The sequence below is a fragment of the Neopsephotus bourkii genome, unplaced genomic scaffold (assembly GCF_033783945.1).
Source record: "Neopsephotus bourkii isolate Nb327-2 ecotype Australia unplaced genomic scaffold, CSIRO-AGI_Nbou_v1 NB_593, whole genome shotgun sequence".
In the NCBI taxonomy this organism is placed as follows: domain Eukaryota; kingdom Metazoa; phylum Chordata; class Aves; order Psittaciformes; family Psittacidae; genus Neopsephotus; species Neopsephotus bourkii.
The window spans coordinates 1,781,530-1,797,295 of NW_026901094.1; the positions used below are offsets into that span (position 1 = coordinate 1,781,530).

Sequence of the window (15,766 nt, forward strand, 5' to 3'; positions counted from 1 at the left end):
CTCCTTCCCCCTTTCTTTCCCTCCCCCTTTCCTCCCTCCCAGCTATTACTGACAGCTACACGCAAGCACGACTTTCCCTATATTTTTTTTCCCTACATCTTTAGGATTCACATTTAGGATTTCTTTTAAAGATGTTTGCATATTTGCTTCCAAGTTTAACCACCTCCCTTGCCATGTGCCAAGGGAAGCTACACGGTGGTTTAGAAGATACACGCAGCCACAGATAGTAAGTGACTGATCTGTTCAAGCAGACTGTATCACAACTGTGAGCACTTGTAACAGTTTGCACTGGCTCAGCACTGTGTTTGTGGTGTTTGTGTTATTTTTAGTGTATTTGCAATACTACCAAATAGAAGCTACACTGCTCCCACATGGCAAAACTTAGTAAGAAGACCAAGGGTAACAAACGCGAAGTCTTCCAAGGGAATCGGGTTCCTCTCTTCCATTTTCCACCCCAGGAAGAGTTGCTAAATACATCCAACACTGCACAGAATTCCCTGACGAAAAGTGCTATAGCTGCAAGAGCTCATATCATCACTGTAAAACAGGGAAAACTGGAACATTGTGTTAAGTCTCCAGTTCCACAATGATTTAGTAATGTCCTCTCTTGCTGTCCTGTGTTCTGCAGCTATAAATTTACAGGTTTGGGGTTCTTTTTAAAGCTAAATCTAGTATCATTAAAACCCAAACCATCCCCCCCCAAAAAAAAAACCACAACCCTTTTCATCCACTGAATGGGAAGGAACAACTTCCCAGTGAATCCTGAAGCTGCTAATGGATTCCATACTCACGCATGTGACTCCACCTGGCACATCTGAACGAGGCAGAATCAGTCTCCGGTTGTTTTACACACTGATTTAGACTGACAACTCCCTAATTCTTATGAGGTGAGAGTGAGGAGATTATGAGAAGAAATCATTCATCTCGCAGCAGCAATGCTATGAGATTCAAATTATCTCTTTCATGTGCCCGTCAGCAAGTGAAAGATTGCATCAAAATGAGCAATAAGAGTATTTTTTCTTCCTCCACTGACACCCATCTGATTATCTCAGAGCACATTAATGAAACGACTCTCCCAGGATACCCTTGCATACTGTTCCCATTATACCAATGGGGAAAAAAGGCAGAAGTGGGTTCAGTGGCTTCCCTACCGAAACATCAAAGCCTGGAATCAAACCCAGATCCCGTTCAGCGCTTGAAGTGTCAGGAAGTGGTCCCTAAAGTTTCTCTGGCTTTGTTGTGACACGGCCCACCTTTCTGCACAGTTATCAAAATCCAATAGGTGCTGTGTCAATTAAAAAAATACACTAGCCTGAGAATGACAGGGAAGGAGACGGATGGCTCCCGAGGGAAAATGCCCTATTGGAAACAACCCATGAAAGAGAGCACTAAGGACGCCGTTAATCTGCTATTTATTTGGCTTTCAAGCATTATCCAGATGAAAGATGCAGTAAATAAGAAAAGAAAAACCCCCTCTTTTTAAAGAACACCTCGCTGTCCCTGTGACTATTCCAAATCCTTTGAGGCACCCCTGAACAACATTTCGACCCGCCTGCACCAGCTCTTTATTTATGTCACCGACACGAGCATTCAGGAATGATTAAGGCCAAAAAAAAGGAGGAGAGAAAAAAAAAAGATAGGAGAAAACGGCATCACCAGGACCGCTGCGAGACTCAGCTTTTAACTTGTCAAAAAGTCAGAAACTGCCACCAATGTTTACTGAAAAAACAGGGAAAAAAAGAGAAGGGGGGGGGAAATCACTGCGGAATTTCATCTTGTGCTCTGACCTATAAAATTACGGCGGCTGCTCACAGAGGGACAGCGAGTACTGGGGGGCCCCGCAGGATACGTGCAATTACAGCCCAAGGCAGAGCTCTGTGATGGCCGTGACAACTTACATATGAAAGGTTTGACAGTGCTGTGAATGTGCTTGTGCTGTTTGAGGCCAGACGAGGTGGCGAAGGTCTTGCCGCAGTCCGGGCAGGCGTGAGCCCGCGCACCCACGTGCTGGGAGCGGATGTGCCGCTGGAGGTTGCTGGGGTCGGTGAATACCTGCAAGAGGAAAGGCTGTGAGAGGAGGGAACCAAAGCGTGGGGAGAGGAGCGCCTGTGTGACTGCCTGGCTGCATTCTGGGGCTTGTCACCACGGATCCTGGCATGAGGTGTGCAGGGAATTCACCTCCCGCTGCAAATGGTGAGGAACCTGAGCCATGCCGAGCTGCCCATTCACCCTCTGACCTGTGCTGTGCTCACCATCTGCCCTGCACAGAGCTCACCCCCTTCCCTGCAGACACTCTGATACCTGGGAAAAGGCCGAGGTGAGCTGCTCATGGCAAGGCTGAGCTCCACATCCCAACAGAGATGCTGGCTGGGCGCACCACTCACCCTGCATCACCCCACCATGCCAGGCCACCAAACCATGCCCGAATGTGTCACCTGTCCTCCAGACCCCTTTCCCCTGGTCCCAGCGCCCTCGCCCAGGCAAAGCTGCCCCCATCACCACGTTCTGCACCTTACCTTAACACAGTTTTCACATTCAAACCGTTTCCCACTGTCGTGAGACATTTGGTGCCGAATCAGGTTGGATTTCCAGTTGAAAGCCTTGGGGCACTGGTCGCACTTGTACTCCCTCTCCTCAGTGTGGATTACCATGTGCTGCTCCAGGCTGGGGAACAAAGAGACAGGCTGACCTCAATGGCAGGCATAGACTGGACACACATGGATGGTGGACACTGCTACAGGCCTGCTGCCCCATATCAGGGAGATCTGAACCCAACACAGGTGATGATAGAGAAACCACTGCAGACCCATGGGGTATGGGGGGGATTGCAGAACCAACCTTTGTGAAAAGGAGTTGAGCAGCACATGGACCATGAGAGGGGCAGTGACACACAAATAGCCTCTCCTTTGTTTTCTTGGCATTCATTTCACAGATGGAAGCTGCTCTATTCTGCCTCAGAATGTCGCTGTGTTTTATGGTATTTCTTATTAAATACCCGAGTCCATTTACAAGGGGGAAAAGGAAGGTAAAACCAGACCTGACCCTGCAGGTTCCTGGAGGGAAAAATGAGCACTTTGTGACCAAGGCTTCTATGGCATCCCCTCAGGGAAAGACAAGATATTAGCTGTTGCTGCTGAGACTATCACGTTGCCGTTCTGGTGGGCACAAAGCCCACAGCTTCCCAGAACACAGCAACTTAACGTTGGAGAGAAACGTGATAAGGTGCAAACACATCTCACTTCTAAATGTCAGACATCTTTGATTACTTCACTCGGCAATTTCAACCTCTCCCAACTGGCAGCTTCTCCTCAACCTGGAGGATGATGGCAAACCAGAGGCAGGGATGGCCCTGCAGAGGAACACAGGGGTGCTCCAATTCCAAAGTACCATCCCCATAGTTTGGCCCATGGTACTCACTGAGCCCCAAACCCAGTGTGACACCCTGCTGGTGGTACCAGGGCACCCAGAGAGCACTGGGGTCCGCTGCATTGAAGACCAAGTGATGTAAAACATACCAAGTGACCAAAACAGACCAAGTGATGTAAAACATACTGAGCCATCCCACAGCTCCCAGGCCAGATCTGAGAAACCAAGCATGAGAATCCACATCCTTTACCACAGTTTAACAGGAGTTACAAGTGCTCGTCCTTACTGCGAGTTCGGATGGAGGACAAACTGCTGTGAAATCTGCTCCTGCCTGGAATCCCCACAGACTGATATGAAACCATTCCTATGGAACTTTAAAGCATGGCTGTATTTTTTATAGGAACATTAAACTAAGCACTACTGAAAAATCCTGCCACTCATCATTAAATGAAGGACAACCACACAGCAGGTTAGCCATGGAGCCTGAGGGATTTGGAAAGCCAGGAATTAGCCTTGTCCTGTCCTCATGTTCTGACTGTCTTTGGATAGCATCTTTGGACTGGCATTCCCAGTGGGACCTGCCTGAGGTGGAGCAGAATGGGCACGACATTGGTCCTCTGAAATTCCCAGTGTAAAGACCAACTGCATGGCCATCTTTGTGCCCTGAGGGCATTTTCTGGCACTCAGGGGCAACCATGCAGAACCCGGCTCCATCACAAGTGGCCTTGGTAGGACTGCAGCTCTACATACAAATCTAAGCAGCCACCAGCCTGCTACTCCTTTGAAGGACCTCCTCTTCCTCCAAACGAGGTAGTTAATATTCATGAACATGCCCCTTCTAAACTGCCAATCTACTCATTTTAAAGAAGCAATATTCATTTTGCTAAAGAAATTATGTTCTTAACGCTACAGATTTTTTCACCCATACAAAGAAATCTATACCTTTCACATACATACACAAAAATACGCTCCTGCTAACTGTGATTTATGAGTTTATTTAGAGCAAATATGGACAAACTAATATGCTGTTTAGAGGCAAGTACCTACTGGGATTAGCAAAACATTTATTTATTTAGTCAGCTGCTAAATGCTCAATTTCAGTTCCCCAGTGGCACTCTTGATTTGATCTGTATTAACTTCTGAAAAATTATAAGGCCATCTAGGAACACAGACTGGATATATGCAGTGGTTTAGTGGCTTTCTGAGTACATAAAACGCAGCCGGATTGATGGGGAGGGATAGATGCGCACACTCTCTCCCAGCTCCACTAAATCCATCAGGCTGATGGTGATGGTGCTCACTCTATCCTTCCCCTGTCAAAACCAATATGAAGCTTCTATTACTTGCTTCAGAAAATCCCAACCCAAACATTTCCTAAGGTTTTCCAAGTGTACAGGTCTGTGGTTAGGAACCTGGAGCATCCCCGATCACCTGAGTGCAACTGGCAATAGCTTGAAAAGGGCTTTGCCAAGAAAATCAAGGGCACTGGGGGCCTGAGCTCAGCCTCATCACTTGAACACCCGGAAGAAGCTTCACCAGACAACTGTGAACGCCTTTACTCACAGGGGTATGTTATCACTACAGGAGAAAAGGGATTTCCAATTTTCCTGCTTCTCTTAACCCCTGCAAAATGGACCCAGTTTTGGGTCTACTCCAAGCCAAGGGGAGCCAGGAAGCACACAGACGGCACAAAGAGGAGACACATTTCAAAATGGTCTTTCCTAAACGAACATAAAAGCTCCAGAGTGCTGGAAGCTGAAGAGGGGAAAGTTTCTATCACTGTCAGAGAGGCCAAAGAATGAGAATTTCTACTAAAATCATGAATATTTTAAACATTTAAAGGCAGTTTCCTTTTCTCATCAGGTAAAAATAATGAAGGGAATTGCAGCCTCCTGGTGTCTGATTGAAAGTGGCCAAGGTAGAAACATGAGGTGAGGAATAAAGACATCCAACTGTGCCAACAGACCCACTGCACAGGTATCGCTGGCAGGCAGTATCTGTTACTACCTTTACAGTGCCCACAACCCAGCCAAGAGCCAAGCTCTGTTCAGGACAGATAAACCACTGGAATGTTCTTTATGTTTCACCTTTCTCTACGGTTTTAAAAGAGGATTTTTCCCTTTGCTTACCTAGATAAAAGATCTGAAAGTAACAACGTAATTAAGCTCAAAATGACTGATGCCAGTGAACATCACCTTTTTATATCTGTAACTGAAATGAAACAGGTCTTATACTGGCTTAAAGCTCTTTTTATGACATAAGGATTGCCAGTTCTCACATTATAACAACTCTTGCTGCGTGTGGTGTTTGTTCATCTAAGAACTCAACTGAAGTAAGTGAGAACTTCAGCCCCCGGTAACAGAGCAAACTCGAGTTCTTACGTTGAAAACACAGCTCAGGGGTTAAAGCCTTACAATGCAAATAAACACAAGCCTAAAAGGATTAAAAACCCCCTCAAGTTCTTCAAACTGGCTCCTGATATTTAACCATTTGAGTCTCAGGTTGGAAATGGATCAGAAATCTCAAAGATCCCTGCTTTAAAGCTGTATGTGATCGCTATCACATTATGCTTGGAAGAGGCACAAGTTCAATTAAAGCTTATTGGGGAAAAGAACTCTTCCTTTTAGAAATTAATTCCATCTTGTTTAGAGTTGTCTTAGAATAATAACTGAATAATTACTGCAAATAAAATGAGCTGGGGAACGTCCCATCTTCTCTCTTTTCACATTTCTATTACAAGAACACTTGGGGAATATAAAATCTTTACATGAACCTTTTCCATATCAAAAAAACAACGAAAAATTGATCAGAATAGGGGTTTTTAATTGCTTCTGCAGAGGAGTCATCACCACGTGAAGAGCTCTCAGTGTAATAACACCTCTTTATACCCACTGATCTCAAATGACCAGAATTAGATATAAAAGAAGTGCTCACACAAATATTGGCAGAACGTGTTACCCCTCAGAACCAGCTCACATGGGAGCTGCACAGATGCTAACGGGGTCTCTCAACCTGTCACAGCCCTGACAATGGGAATTCAGAGAACAACCCTTGAAGCTTTACAGTGCCAATGATCTGCGGATACTTTTGCCAAGGAGCAATGAAAAGCATCACAGTTGATGAAACCAAGGGGAAATAAAGTGCTGTCCAATAGCGAATGACACTGAAGGATCCTAACACTAACATTCCTTAACCCTATGGAGAACGGAAAGGTCTGAGCCACCCCGCTCCCGCCTTGTCCTGCATCTCCCATCACCAGATGGACCGCACAGGAGGCACGGAGACGGGGAGGGAGGGGAGGGTCTGGCAGCTGTGTGGTACCTGTATTTATTGGGGAACATCCTCTCGCAGTCTTTGCACTCATAGACCTGTCCATCGCCAAGACCCTCCTGCTTGATCTCGTCACTCAGGCTCTCGTAGAGGGAGCTGACAGCGCTGCAGGCGTACTTCTTGTGGCGCCGCAGGTCGAGCTTGGACTGGAACAGTTCATCGCAGTCCTCGCAGCGGAACGAGTGCTCTTCTGCAACACACACACAAATGCTTTTGACTTGAGCGTCAGGAAGTTCAGGCAAGTCTCATTATTGCACCCGACACCGAGCTTGTGAAGAGAAGTGAGGCTCTATCGAGCAGAGAGGTCTGCAAGTGAGAGGGGAGAGAAAGCCAGGCAGGCTGGGCCAGCACAATGAGCATTGAGAGAAAAACATCAATCCCTTAACCAGGAGAGATCTCGTGTTCTTTGTGTCCTGGCCTCTGCTGAGACATTGAGACCTACAAGCACTAGTAGATACACCAAAACCAAGGGCAGTTCTGGAGTACTGTGTTTGTTTGCAATGAGGTTTTTGGGGAAATAGGAGCAAGCTTTTCCTCAGGAGGGGCCACCAGGGGAAAGAAGGAACAAACCCTGCTCCTGTAGACAGATACTGGAGAAGCAAATTGCCCCAGCACAGACCTGGGGAAGCTCCTTTCTAAGACAATGTCTTTCTAGTGTTATCCCCGACTCGGCCGGCACAACTGCAGAGCACAGTGAGCCATCGAACCCAAGGAGATCCAAACCAGAGCCCTGTGGAGGAAAGCAAAGGCAGCCAAATGCTTTAATGCTTTGCTGGTTCTGACTTTTTTTGTCTTAAAAAAAAAAAAAGGAGAAAGATGTAATGCACATAATAAATTACTGCAGTCAAGGTCAAACAAATTAAAAAGAGGGCAGCTATTATTAAGTTTACAAGGCAGCATCCTGACCACGGTGCCAAGCCAAACAAGCGGCTCGGAGCTGTAAATTTTCCAGGAGAACAATCTCTGCGAGGGAGTGGGGATAACTCCGGGTTCCTCCAGCCTGGAACAGCAGCTTCCCAGCGACCTGCCGCGGTGCCCTGCCCTCCTCACCCTCTTCCTCTGCTCCCCGGGCTCTGCTTCCTTCGTACCAAGTGTCGTTCCTTTTCCTGATGACTTCCGAAAGAAAAGCTTGTGGTAAAATGCATGAGCTCAAGGGAAGAGTGGGAAGATTCTCAGGGATGCAGCCAAAAGCCAGCACTGTGATGGGTCTGATCCATCCCTGCTGCTCTGCGGGCAAGGGGGTGATGGGGCTGATCTCTGCCTGAAGCCGTTTTCAAAGCTGACAACCTTTCAGGAAACCCTTGGTTTGCCCAGTTCTGCACAATCACAACCACTCATGCTGTGCCGTAAGGCCTGAAATTGTGTTTTATATAAATCAGGGTTCATTCTGTTAAAAGGCTGCCAGAGCACAAGGCAGCATCACCCGGAGACAGACGCTTCCCACCTGCACGTGGGCACTGCTTCCCCTTTGCTGCTTCTCTCGACACAGCCTGCTCAGACCCTGTGGTTTTCACCCCATGCCCCTGCACGCTGGGGAGCCTACAACGCGCTGCTGCGGTGACTCAGACCAGATCCCTTCAGCTGCCACAGCAGAGCTACGTAGGCAGATGAAACCCAAAGTGCTCCACACCTACACGGGAAGTAGCGACATGCCCACGAGCTGGGAGCAGTCACACACAGCTGAAGGAGGAAAGAGCACCACGACCCAAGCAGCAGAGCCTGGCTCTTCATCCAAGCATGTGTCTGCTGCCACTACACCCCATTCACATACAGAATGAATACAACGCAGAGGTGCTTCGGGATTTCCTGACCTGCGGAAGAGAGGGATGTAAAAGGAATAAAATCCACCAGGTCCACAATTTCTGTAGGGGTGGGATCTTGACTAAAAAACAAGACCTAAGGGAAGAAAATACCCCCATCTTACCCATTTCAACTTGTTTTGACAGCTCATATACTCCGAAATTGCTATCAGCAGCCTCACAATGAAGTGGATCAGGCTCTGCTCTACGCCTTAGGGAAACTGTTTACTAGCACTTTGTATTGTACACCAATACGCATCTCATGTGTTTTATGTCCCTGGGGCAGGAAACCTGGAAATCAAGATGTAGAGAACTACCCAGCAGCATCAAGAGACTGTATAACCTATCATTAAAATAATCCAAACTACTTTTTAATGAGGAAAAAGAAGAAAAAGCATGTGTAGTTTCATGGTATGTCTTGTTACCGCATTTGACTTGTAACAGCAGCACGAAGCATGCAGAGTTACCTGGCAGAATGTAACATTTCATCTGCATGTGTTTATGAACCAAACCATTCCCAGTGTGAGAGCAGCACGGGAGGGGTGAGGGCTGGGTTTCGGTGTGTTTAGGCACCTCTTTTCTCTCCATACATCCACATTTAGGGTAAGAAGAGAGAAGCCTGACAGCATCAAGTGTTGGAGCACATGCACTGCATGGGCTGAGGCAGCGATCTCCTCCTGCATCACTCCTCATCATTTGTGAAGCACATCAGCTACAGAACAAGTGATTCTCTGCTACAGCGCTGGGGTTTCAGAGCCTCAGACGTCAGGCTGCCCTCACAGTGTCACTGGCACCAACAGCCATGACCTCACTTCTGGTACGTGGGACAGAAGTTCATCTGACTCATGCAGCCACTGGACTGTGGGGGAACAGGATAAATCCCTCACTGACTCCAGCCTATGTGGAGCTGCCCTGGCGCGGGGTCTGCCTGCCTCAGAATTCACCCACAAACCGACTGTTTCCCCTCTGCTCCTTCCCAACACAGCGATGCCTCGACACAAGCAGCTTCTCTGCAGAGGCAATCAAAAGCCCCCCAGCCTGGGAACTGCTTCCTGAGCAGCTCCTATGAAACTCCCAGCATGGCTCCAGCTCCAGCTGGCAATTCCCCAGACCTGAAAACTTGGAATGGAGGAAACAGGGCTTTTTTTCCTTCTTTTTGTTTTGACTCCCCAGAAAACACATCCGGATACCTCCTGCAGATCTGCACTCAACACTTCCTACTGCAGTCTGAGATCTACAGGATTAATTGGATCTTCCTTGGCCCAAACTTGGACCACAAATCCACTTTGAGTTTGGAAAAGCAGCCACTGAGCATAATTTACTGCACACCTGGCTGCAGGTGGACTCACAAGGATCCCCTCCCAGAGCATACAACCTCTTGTTATCAACGAGAATAATGTATTTTTGTCCTTTCTATCAGATTACAGAGTTGACAAATACACTGACAGCCTCAGTAATAACTGTCACAGTGCTTCTGCACTTGCCTGCTTGCAGAGCTACACAGATTTTACAGCTCTTGCATGTCACTAAACTGAGAAACCCTGTGTATTCTGTGCAGGCTTGTGCTTGAGCAACAACTTTCCTCTTCCATCCCCCAAAACAACAGCTTCTTCATAGATGGAGAAGACGGATGATGGGGAAAGAAATTTATGTGTTTCAGAATGTTTGGGCTTGGAAAAAGACATTTTTACTGAGAAGAATTAGAAAACAGACAAAAAATACCGTTAAAAGCCTTGTAGCCACGTGTCACTCATGTTGCAAACGCTATTCTGGTGCTCAGGTTAAGCAGAGGAAGAACAGACTGGCTGGGAGAGTGGCTGATTGTATCACATCGATGTCCAACACCCATTCCCCTGGCATTCCCACTTCTGAACCTCAGAATAGTGGAGATCAGACCTCAATAAATAGTGCTGCAGGGAACGGAACTGACCTGCACACTAAGGGCCAGACCATCACCCTGCAAAAACAAAACCTAAGGAAGGAAGGAGGCCCAGGACTGAGCTATGGAGTCCTGGAATGGACCGTGTGTCCCTGCATCAGACACAATTTGTAGCGTTCAGGTTTACTGAGGGGTGTTTTCCTTCTTTAAGCACCAAAAATAAAAATACTGCCCTTCAAAACAAGTTCTCACTGAAGTTTCCTTCTTTCCTTAAGCACCGCAAATGACAACAGTGCCCTTCAGTACCTTACAGGGGGATGGGGACGCAAAGAAAGGGAAAATCCAGTTACACAAAAATTGCTGCCTGCTCCCCACGTCTTGTTTGTCAAATCCCTGGTTCTATGTGCCTATCTGGAGTTCCATCAGTAACACTCAGGACAAAGCAGGAATGTAGCAGAAAAATAAATCAGTGCCTAATAGCTTTCAGAGAAACCAAGGGGAACACAATTATGTGGCATCTACATGCTAATCTACCAGACTTGAATCTCAAAGGAGTTCAAGTGCCCTACTCAAAATTCCTGCAGTGATAAGGGGTCTGCTGTGTTTGGCTGGGGTTTGGAGAAAAGATTTTTATGATAATTATCTTTGTGCTGAGCAATTTTGCATTTTCTTTCGTGTTAATTCAGGCTGGAGATGGGGGTGCGAGGGAGGCAGCGGGGAGATAGCACAGGCTCAAAGCAGAAAGTGGTAAGAAGTCAAATATTTAATGTTGGCCTATTAGATTGGAAAGCAATTATGCAGCAAAAGCACTAGGCACTGCCAGGAAGACACAGATAGATGTTACACAGGAACAAAGGTGGAAAACAAGGAGCACTTTCTGCTCTTTCAAATAAAAGCTTATTAGAAACTGAAATGCAAACCAGTGGTGGGTTTTCCTGCTGGCTTCTCCCTGGTATCAAAGCAAAGGTCCCTGTTACTCCCTCACTGGAAACAGAAATTACTCATCTCTGTGTGTTGGTCTCAAGAAAATGATTAACTTCGGGGGGAAGAAGGCTAAAAAAAGCATCCCAAACTTGACATCACTTCAGCCCTGGACCTTCAGCAACAGAGCTTTCAGCAGCACCAAGCCTCAAACCACCCACCTCTGCAGGAATATTGCAGCTAATAGCTTACACCCTTAAAGAGTTCCACCACAAATGTGAATCTGAAAATTACACTGAGACAGAGGTGAAGGAACACAGATGTACTGCAGGATGCCCAGGTGAGACGAGTGAAATTGCAGTGATTCATTCCGTAGAACAGTGTTTCCAACTCATGGTTTAAAAACAGCTGGTAGAGAACGTGTGGATAGAAATTAGTCATAAATAATAATGTGAAGCCTGCAACAGGCTCTGCAGTCGAGGAATGAATGGAAGACAAGTCATACACCCTCATTATCTCTTCATTTGAGAGAAGTCCTGTTCCTTCTACATTGTTGAGAAAAGCACTCACTTCCAGGGCTTCAGAGGTGTTTGTATTCTAGCAATAATAGTTCTCTAGCAATGACTCTTCCATCCTCTGCCCAGATCTCCCTTTTCCACATAATCTGAAGCACTAGAGACCAGCATTCTGCAAGCCTTGGGATGGTCTGAACCATTTTCATTACACCCAAAGAAATATGGGGACACTGGGGATTCAAAAGGCACCTCCAGTCATATTCCAAATCACAGTGTTCCACAAAGAGAAGCAGCAAATTAATCTGTTGCATGCCTCGAGGTTGATAGAACTGGCTATCTTTGGCTGAGAGTGAAACCGAGCACAGCACATTAACAGTGACAGGAGGGGCAGGTCCTGGAGCAGGGCTTTGTCCCAGTTCAGCACTGAGGGAGGATCCCAACATTTCAGGTGTGCTGGTGAGAGGTGCAGAAAGTCCTGTCTGGCAAAAGGAGGCCTTACCTTCCATGCTGGGCGCCATGTTCCCAAGGGAATAACCACCTTCCTTCAAATACACCAAAAGCTCTTCTCCTGGCTCAATTTCTTTAATAACTTTATAATAGATCTGGGAATCAGAAACAGAAATTGAGAGACACGTTACATGTGCAAAGACTTGCATTTCACATTTTAACCCATAACTCAAACCATCCCAGCTGATCGGGGGGGGGCTGTCACTTGAGTTCTGTGATAACCGCTGCTCAGAGCTCTTTTCCCCTGCCTTTATCCCACTCTCTGTGTGTCAGTGGTTCGTGCAGCTTGGACAGTAACGTTGTATTTAGGGTAACAGCCTCCCTCCTTCAAATCACACAACATCTTCCCATTGTTTTCCCTACTTCCTGTAAGCTCCGTGTATTTGTTAGAGGGAAGATTAAACAGATGCAATTGATGCTTCTCTGTCTGATGATTACAGACCTAAATTAGTGTACCTCCACAGAATTATGCTGTAGGTTACTCTCACTTAGAGCCTGAGAGTCTGAGCCCTAAAGCCAAGTCCTGAACTACTCCAGGTGAGCAGTTACCCCATTAAGAGCTCCATCTGACCACAGATCCTGCCCTTCTGGAAGGTACCAAGCTCCACACTGCTCCTGGCTGTACCTGCCTTGTTACATGATGTAAAACCAAGGAATGGGAACCATGCACTGGCTCTTTAAGATGGGCAGGACAGGGCTTAAAGGACACTTGGGCTCACACAGGCTTCCTGAACCCGCAGGACCTCTCAAACTCCAAGGATGCACCACTTAAAAAGTATTACAAGGAGAAGGAAATCCCCTTCATCCAACGCCGCAACAAACAGCAGCTGAAGGAAGTCGGGCGCAGGATGGGAGTTTGGGAGAGCGGCAAAGAGGAGGCTCAGAGCTACGCGAAATCCAAGAGGCTCAGCGCATTCCGTGTGTTTTCCTAATGTTGGGCGTGCGCTGGACCCCGTCCTCTCCTAGCAGCAGCACTGCCGGTGCTGGTTACCCACGGCCAAGTTTTAATAGCGACGCCTGAAACGCGCTTGCAGGACACCAGCCGCGGCTGGCCCGGCACCGACTCCCTCCGCCTCTTCCAGTCCGCCTTTACCGGGGACAGGGACGCTGCGTCCCTCGGTGCGGCCGCGATGCCCGCTCCCCCCCGCCTGCCCCCGGCCCCGGTCCGGGCAGCAGCAGGTGCCCCCCGGCCCCGCTCGCTTCCCGCGGCCCCGCGCTCCCGCCCGCCCCGACGCGGCGGTGACGGCCGCCGCTCCCCGCGCTCCCTCCTCCCCCCGCCCCGGTACAGACCCAGCCGCGCTCGCTGCCGCCGCCGGCCCCGGGGAACCGCTGCCCGCGGCGGGAGCCGGGACCCGCACACCGAGCCCGGCGCGGCCCCCGCCCGCCCCAGCAGGGGGCAGGCTCCGCCCGCCGACGGGGCCGGTATCGCGACAGTCGGCACCAACCCCGGTCCCCCGGCCCCTACTTTTCCGCACGGTCCGTGGGGAAGGCGAGCTCCGCACGGGCTCTCCCGGTTCTGCTCTCCGCTCCCCGCCACTTCACCTGCACGGCCGCTGACACACGAGCTCTGCTGCACAAACCGACCCCCAGGAGAGGCCAGGAAACCCCTGATGCAGTCTGGAAGCGCGGCACAGGCCAAACGCTTAAGATGAGAAATTAAATCACTGCTTGTGACTTGAACTCCCCCAACCCCATCCCTGCCCTCGCACAACCCTGGGCAGAACTGTCAGCACTGTTTTGTACTGGTCTGTAACCAATCCTCCCATTGAACAGACCCCCGCCCGCGTCCCGCATGCCATCTAGGAGATGTACAAGCAGGGAATGCAGGCTTGGGCAGCTGAAGGAGCCAAGCACAGGATTTCTCACTGGGCAGCACATTGAGATGCTCAGCTGAGCAGTCCCATACAGAACTGACAGATCCATGCTCAAGCACAGATGTGAGGAGGTGAACATAGCTCTGAGACCACCCTTTCTCTGTGAGACGCAGATCGGATCCATCAGTTCGCTGCGAACTACCCAAGTGGTACAAACCTCTCCCTCTTCCCTTTATTCTTTTCATTCGCACTTCAACTCTCCTTCCTGCCCGCTCATTCAACAAGAAAAGCTTTTCCCAGGACCAAATCACACCGAGTTTAACGGCAAACCAAAACCAAAACCGAAAGACAGACTAGGAATGAGCACAGAGTTTAGGGCTTGACTCGGAAAAACAACTCGCCCTGTGCCACCGCTTGCAGCTAGCAAGGAGGAAAAAGAGCTCCCAATAGGCACTAACAGACACTTCTCGTTCAGGTGGTGACCCCCAGCCAGGCCAGCAGAGCCCAGGCACGGTCTGAGAGGTTCACCCAGCTCCTCGATCCATTCGCAACTTCCACACTGGAAAAAAATCCCCCAGGATTGTAAGCCTGAGCCACGGCGAGCCCCTCCGCCTCCCAGAACAAAGTACCTCCTTGTGCAGGAGCCCGTGTCTGTTACAGCCCTTCCAGAAACACGGAGCAAGCCTCGTTAATCATTAGGGAAAAGTTGGGTTCTGCTGGAGTCACATTAATTTCATCAAACATTTCATTATAATAATTAACTTCATCTTGCCATCACGCTACCGATGGTCTGACTCATTACAAGTGCTGCCGCGTTTCCTTTGCCTTTTGTTATTTGTTGTGCACCAAACCCCATCGCATTTCCTACTCCATCCGAACATTTACATGCATAAATCACCAACGCTCATATGGAAACACCACGCATTATCACGTCTTATTTGTCACAACAAAAGGGGCACCTTTCCTAATATTAGTTGTGTTTATTTAACACAAAAGAGTTAGAAACCCAAGTGGGGTTTGGGCAGTGCCCTCCCAAGCGACTGGAAATAGCACACTGCTTGGTTTTTATCAAGTTATTCTGGGCACAGGGTGCTAAGAAAGAAGGGAAAATGGAAAGTAAAAATACCCAGAGGAATCCTCTTCCCATCGGGGCTCGATACCGGGATTTGTGCTGTGCCTGTGGATGCAAACCGGTGCAGCAGCAACCTGGCTGTGGCTGCAACAGTTTGCAGCGCTCAGCAGGCAGCGGGTGCGATTACAGCAGCAGGGCTAGCGCAGAGCCGCAGCTCACGGCCCCACGGCGAGGCTGCTCTCGCAGCCGAACCGAAGCTGCACATCCCTGAGCAGAAGCTGGGGGCTGTGGGGTGTCTGCAGGGTCAGGGCAAGAGATGGAGATGAAACACGTGGGGTGAGAGCCCGGCATTACCTCATTATTTAGGTATCCTTCATCAGAACCAGCTCTGTTTACCTGCCGCCTGAGTTACGTCTCCCATTTATCTGCTTCCCCGCGGCACCACGTTTGTACTTGCGGGAATAAAGAGCATTAGAGACTGGAGCAAACAACTGCAGCCTGTCCTGAGATCAAAACACAGCCCCACCAAGTGCAGCGGGAGGGAAGGACGGATGAACAACCCC

The 15,766-nt window shown here is 48.8% G+C and overlaps 1 protein-coding gene across 7 annotated transcripts in view; it reads right to left on the reverse strand.

Annotated features, from left to right (window-relative positions):
• Positions 1-15,766, reverse strand: part of PRDM16 (PR/SET domain 16) — a 269,867-nt gene that overhangs the window by 24,535 nt on the left and 229,566 nt on the right. For all 7 annotated transcript variants that reach the window (XM_061351660.1, XM_061351659.1, XM_061351658.1 and 4 more), the window contains 4 exons: positions 12,310-12,412; positions 6,688-6,886; positions 2,517-2,664; positions 1,899-2,052 (listed from right to left, as the gene is read on the reverse strand). In XM_061351660.1, coding sequence (XP_061207644.1) covers positions 1,899-2,052; positions 2,517-2,664; positions 6,688-6,886; positions 12,310-12,412 — 604 coding nt within the window. The remainder of the gene's footprint in view (positions 1-1,898; positions 2,053-2,516; positions 2,665-6,687; positions 6,887-12,309; positions 12,413-15,766) is intronic.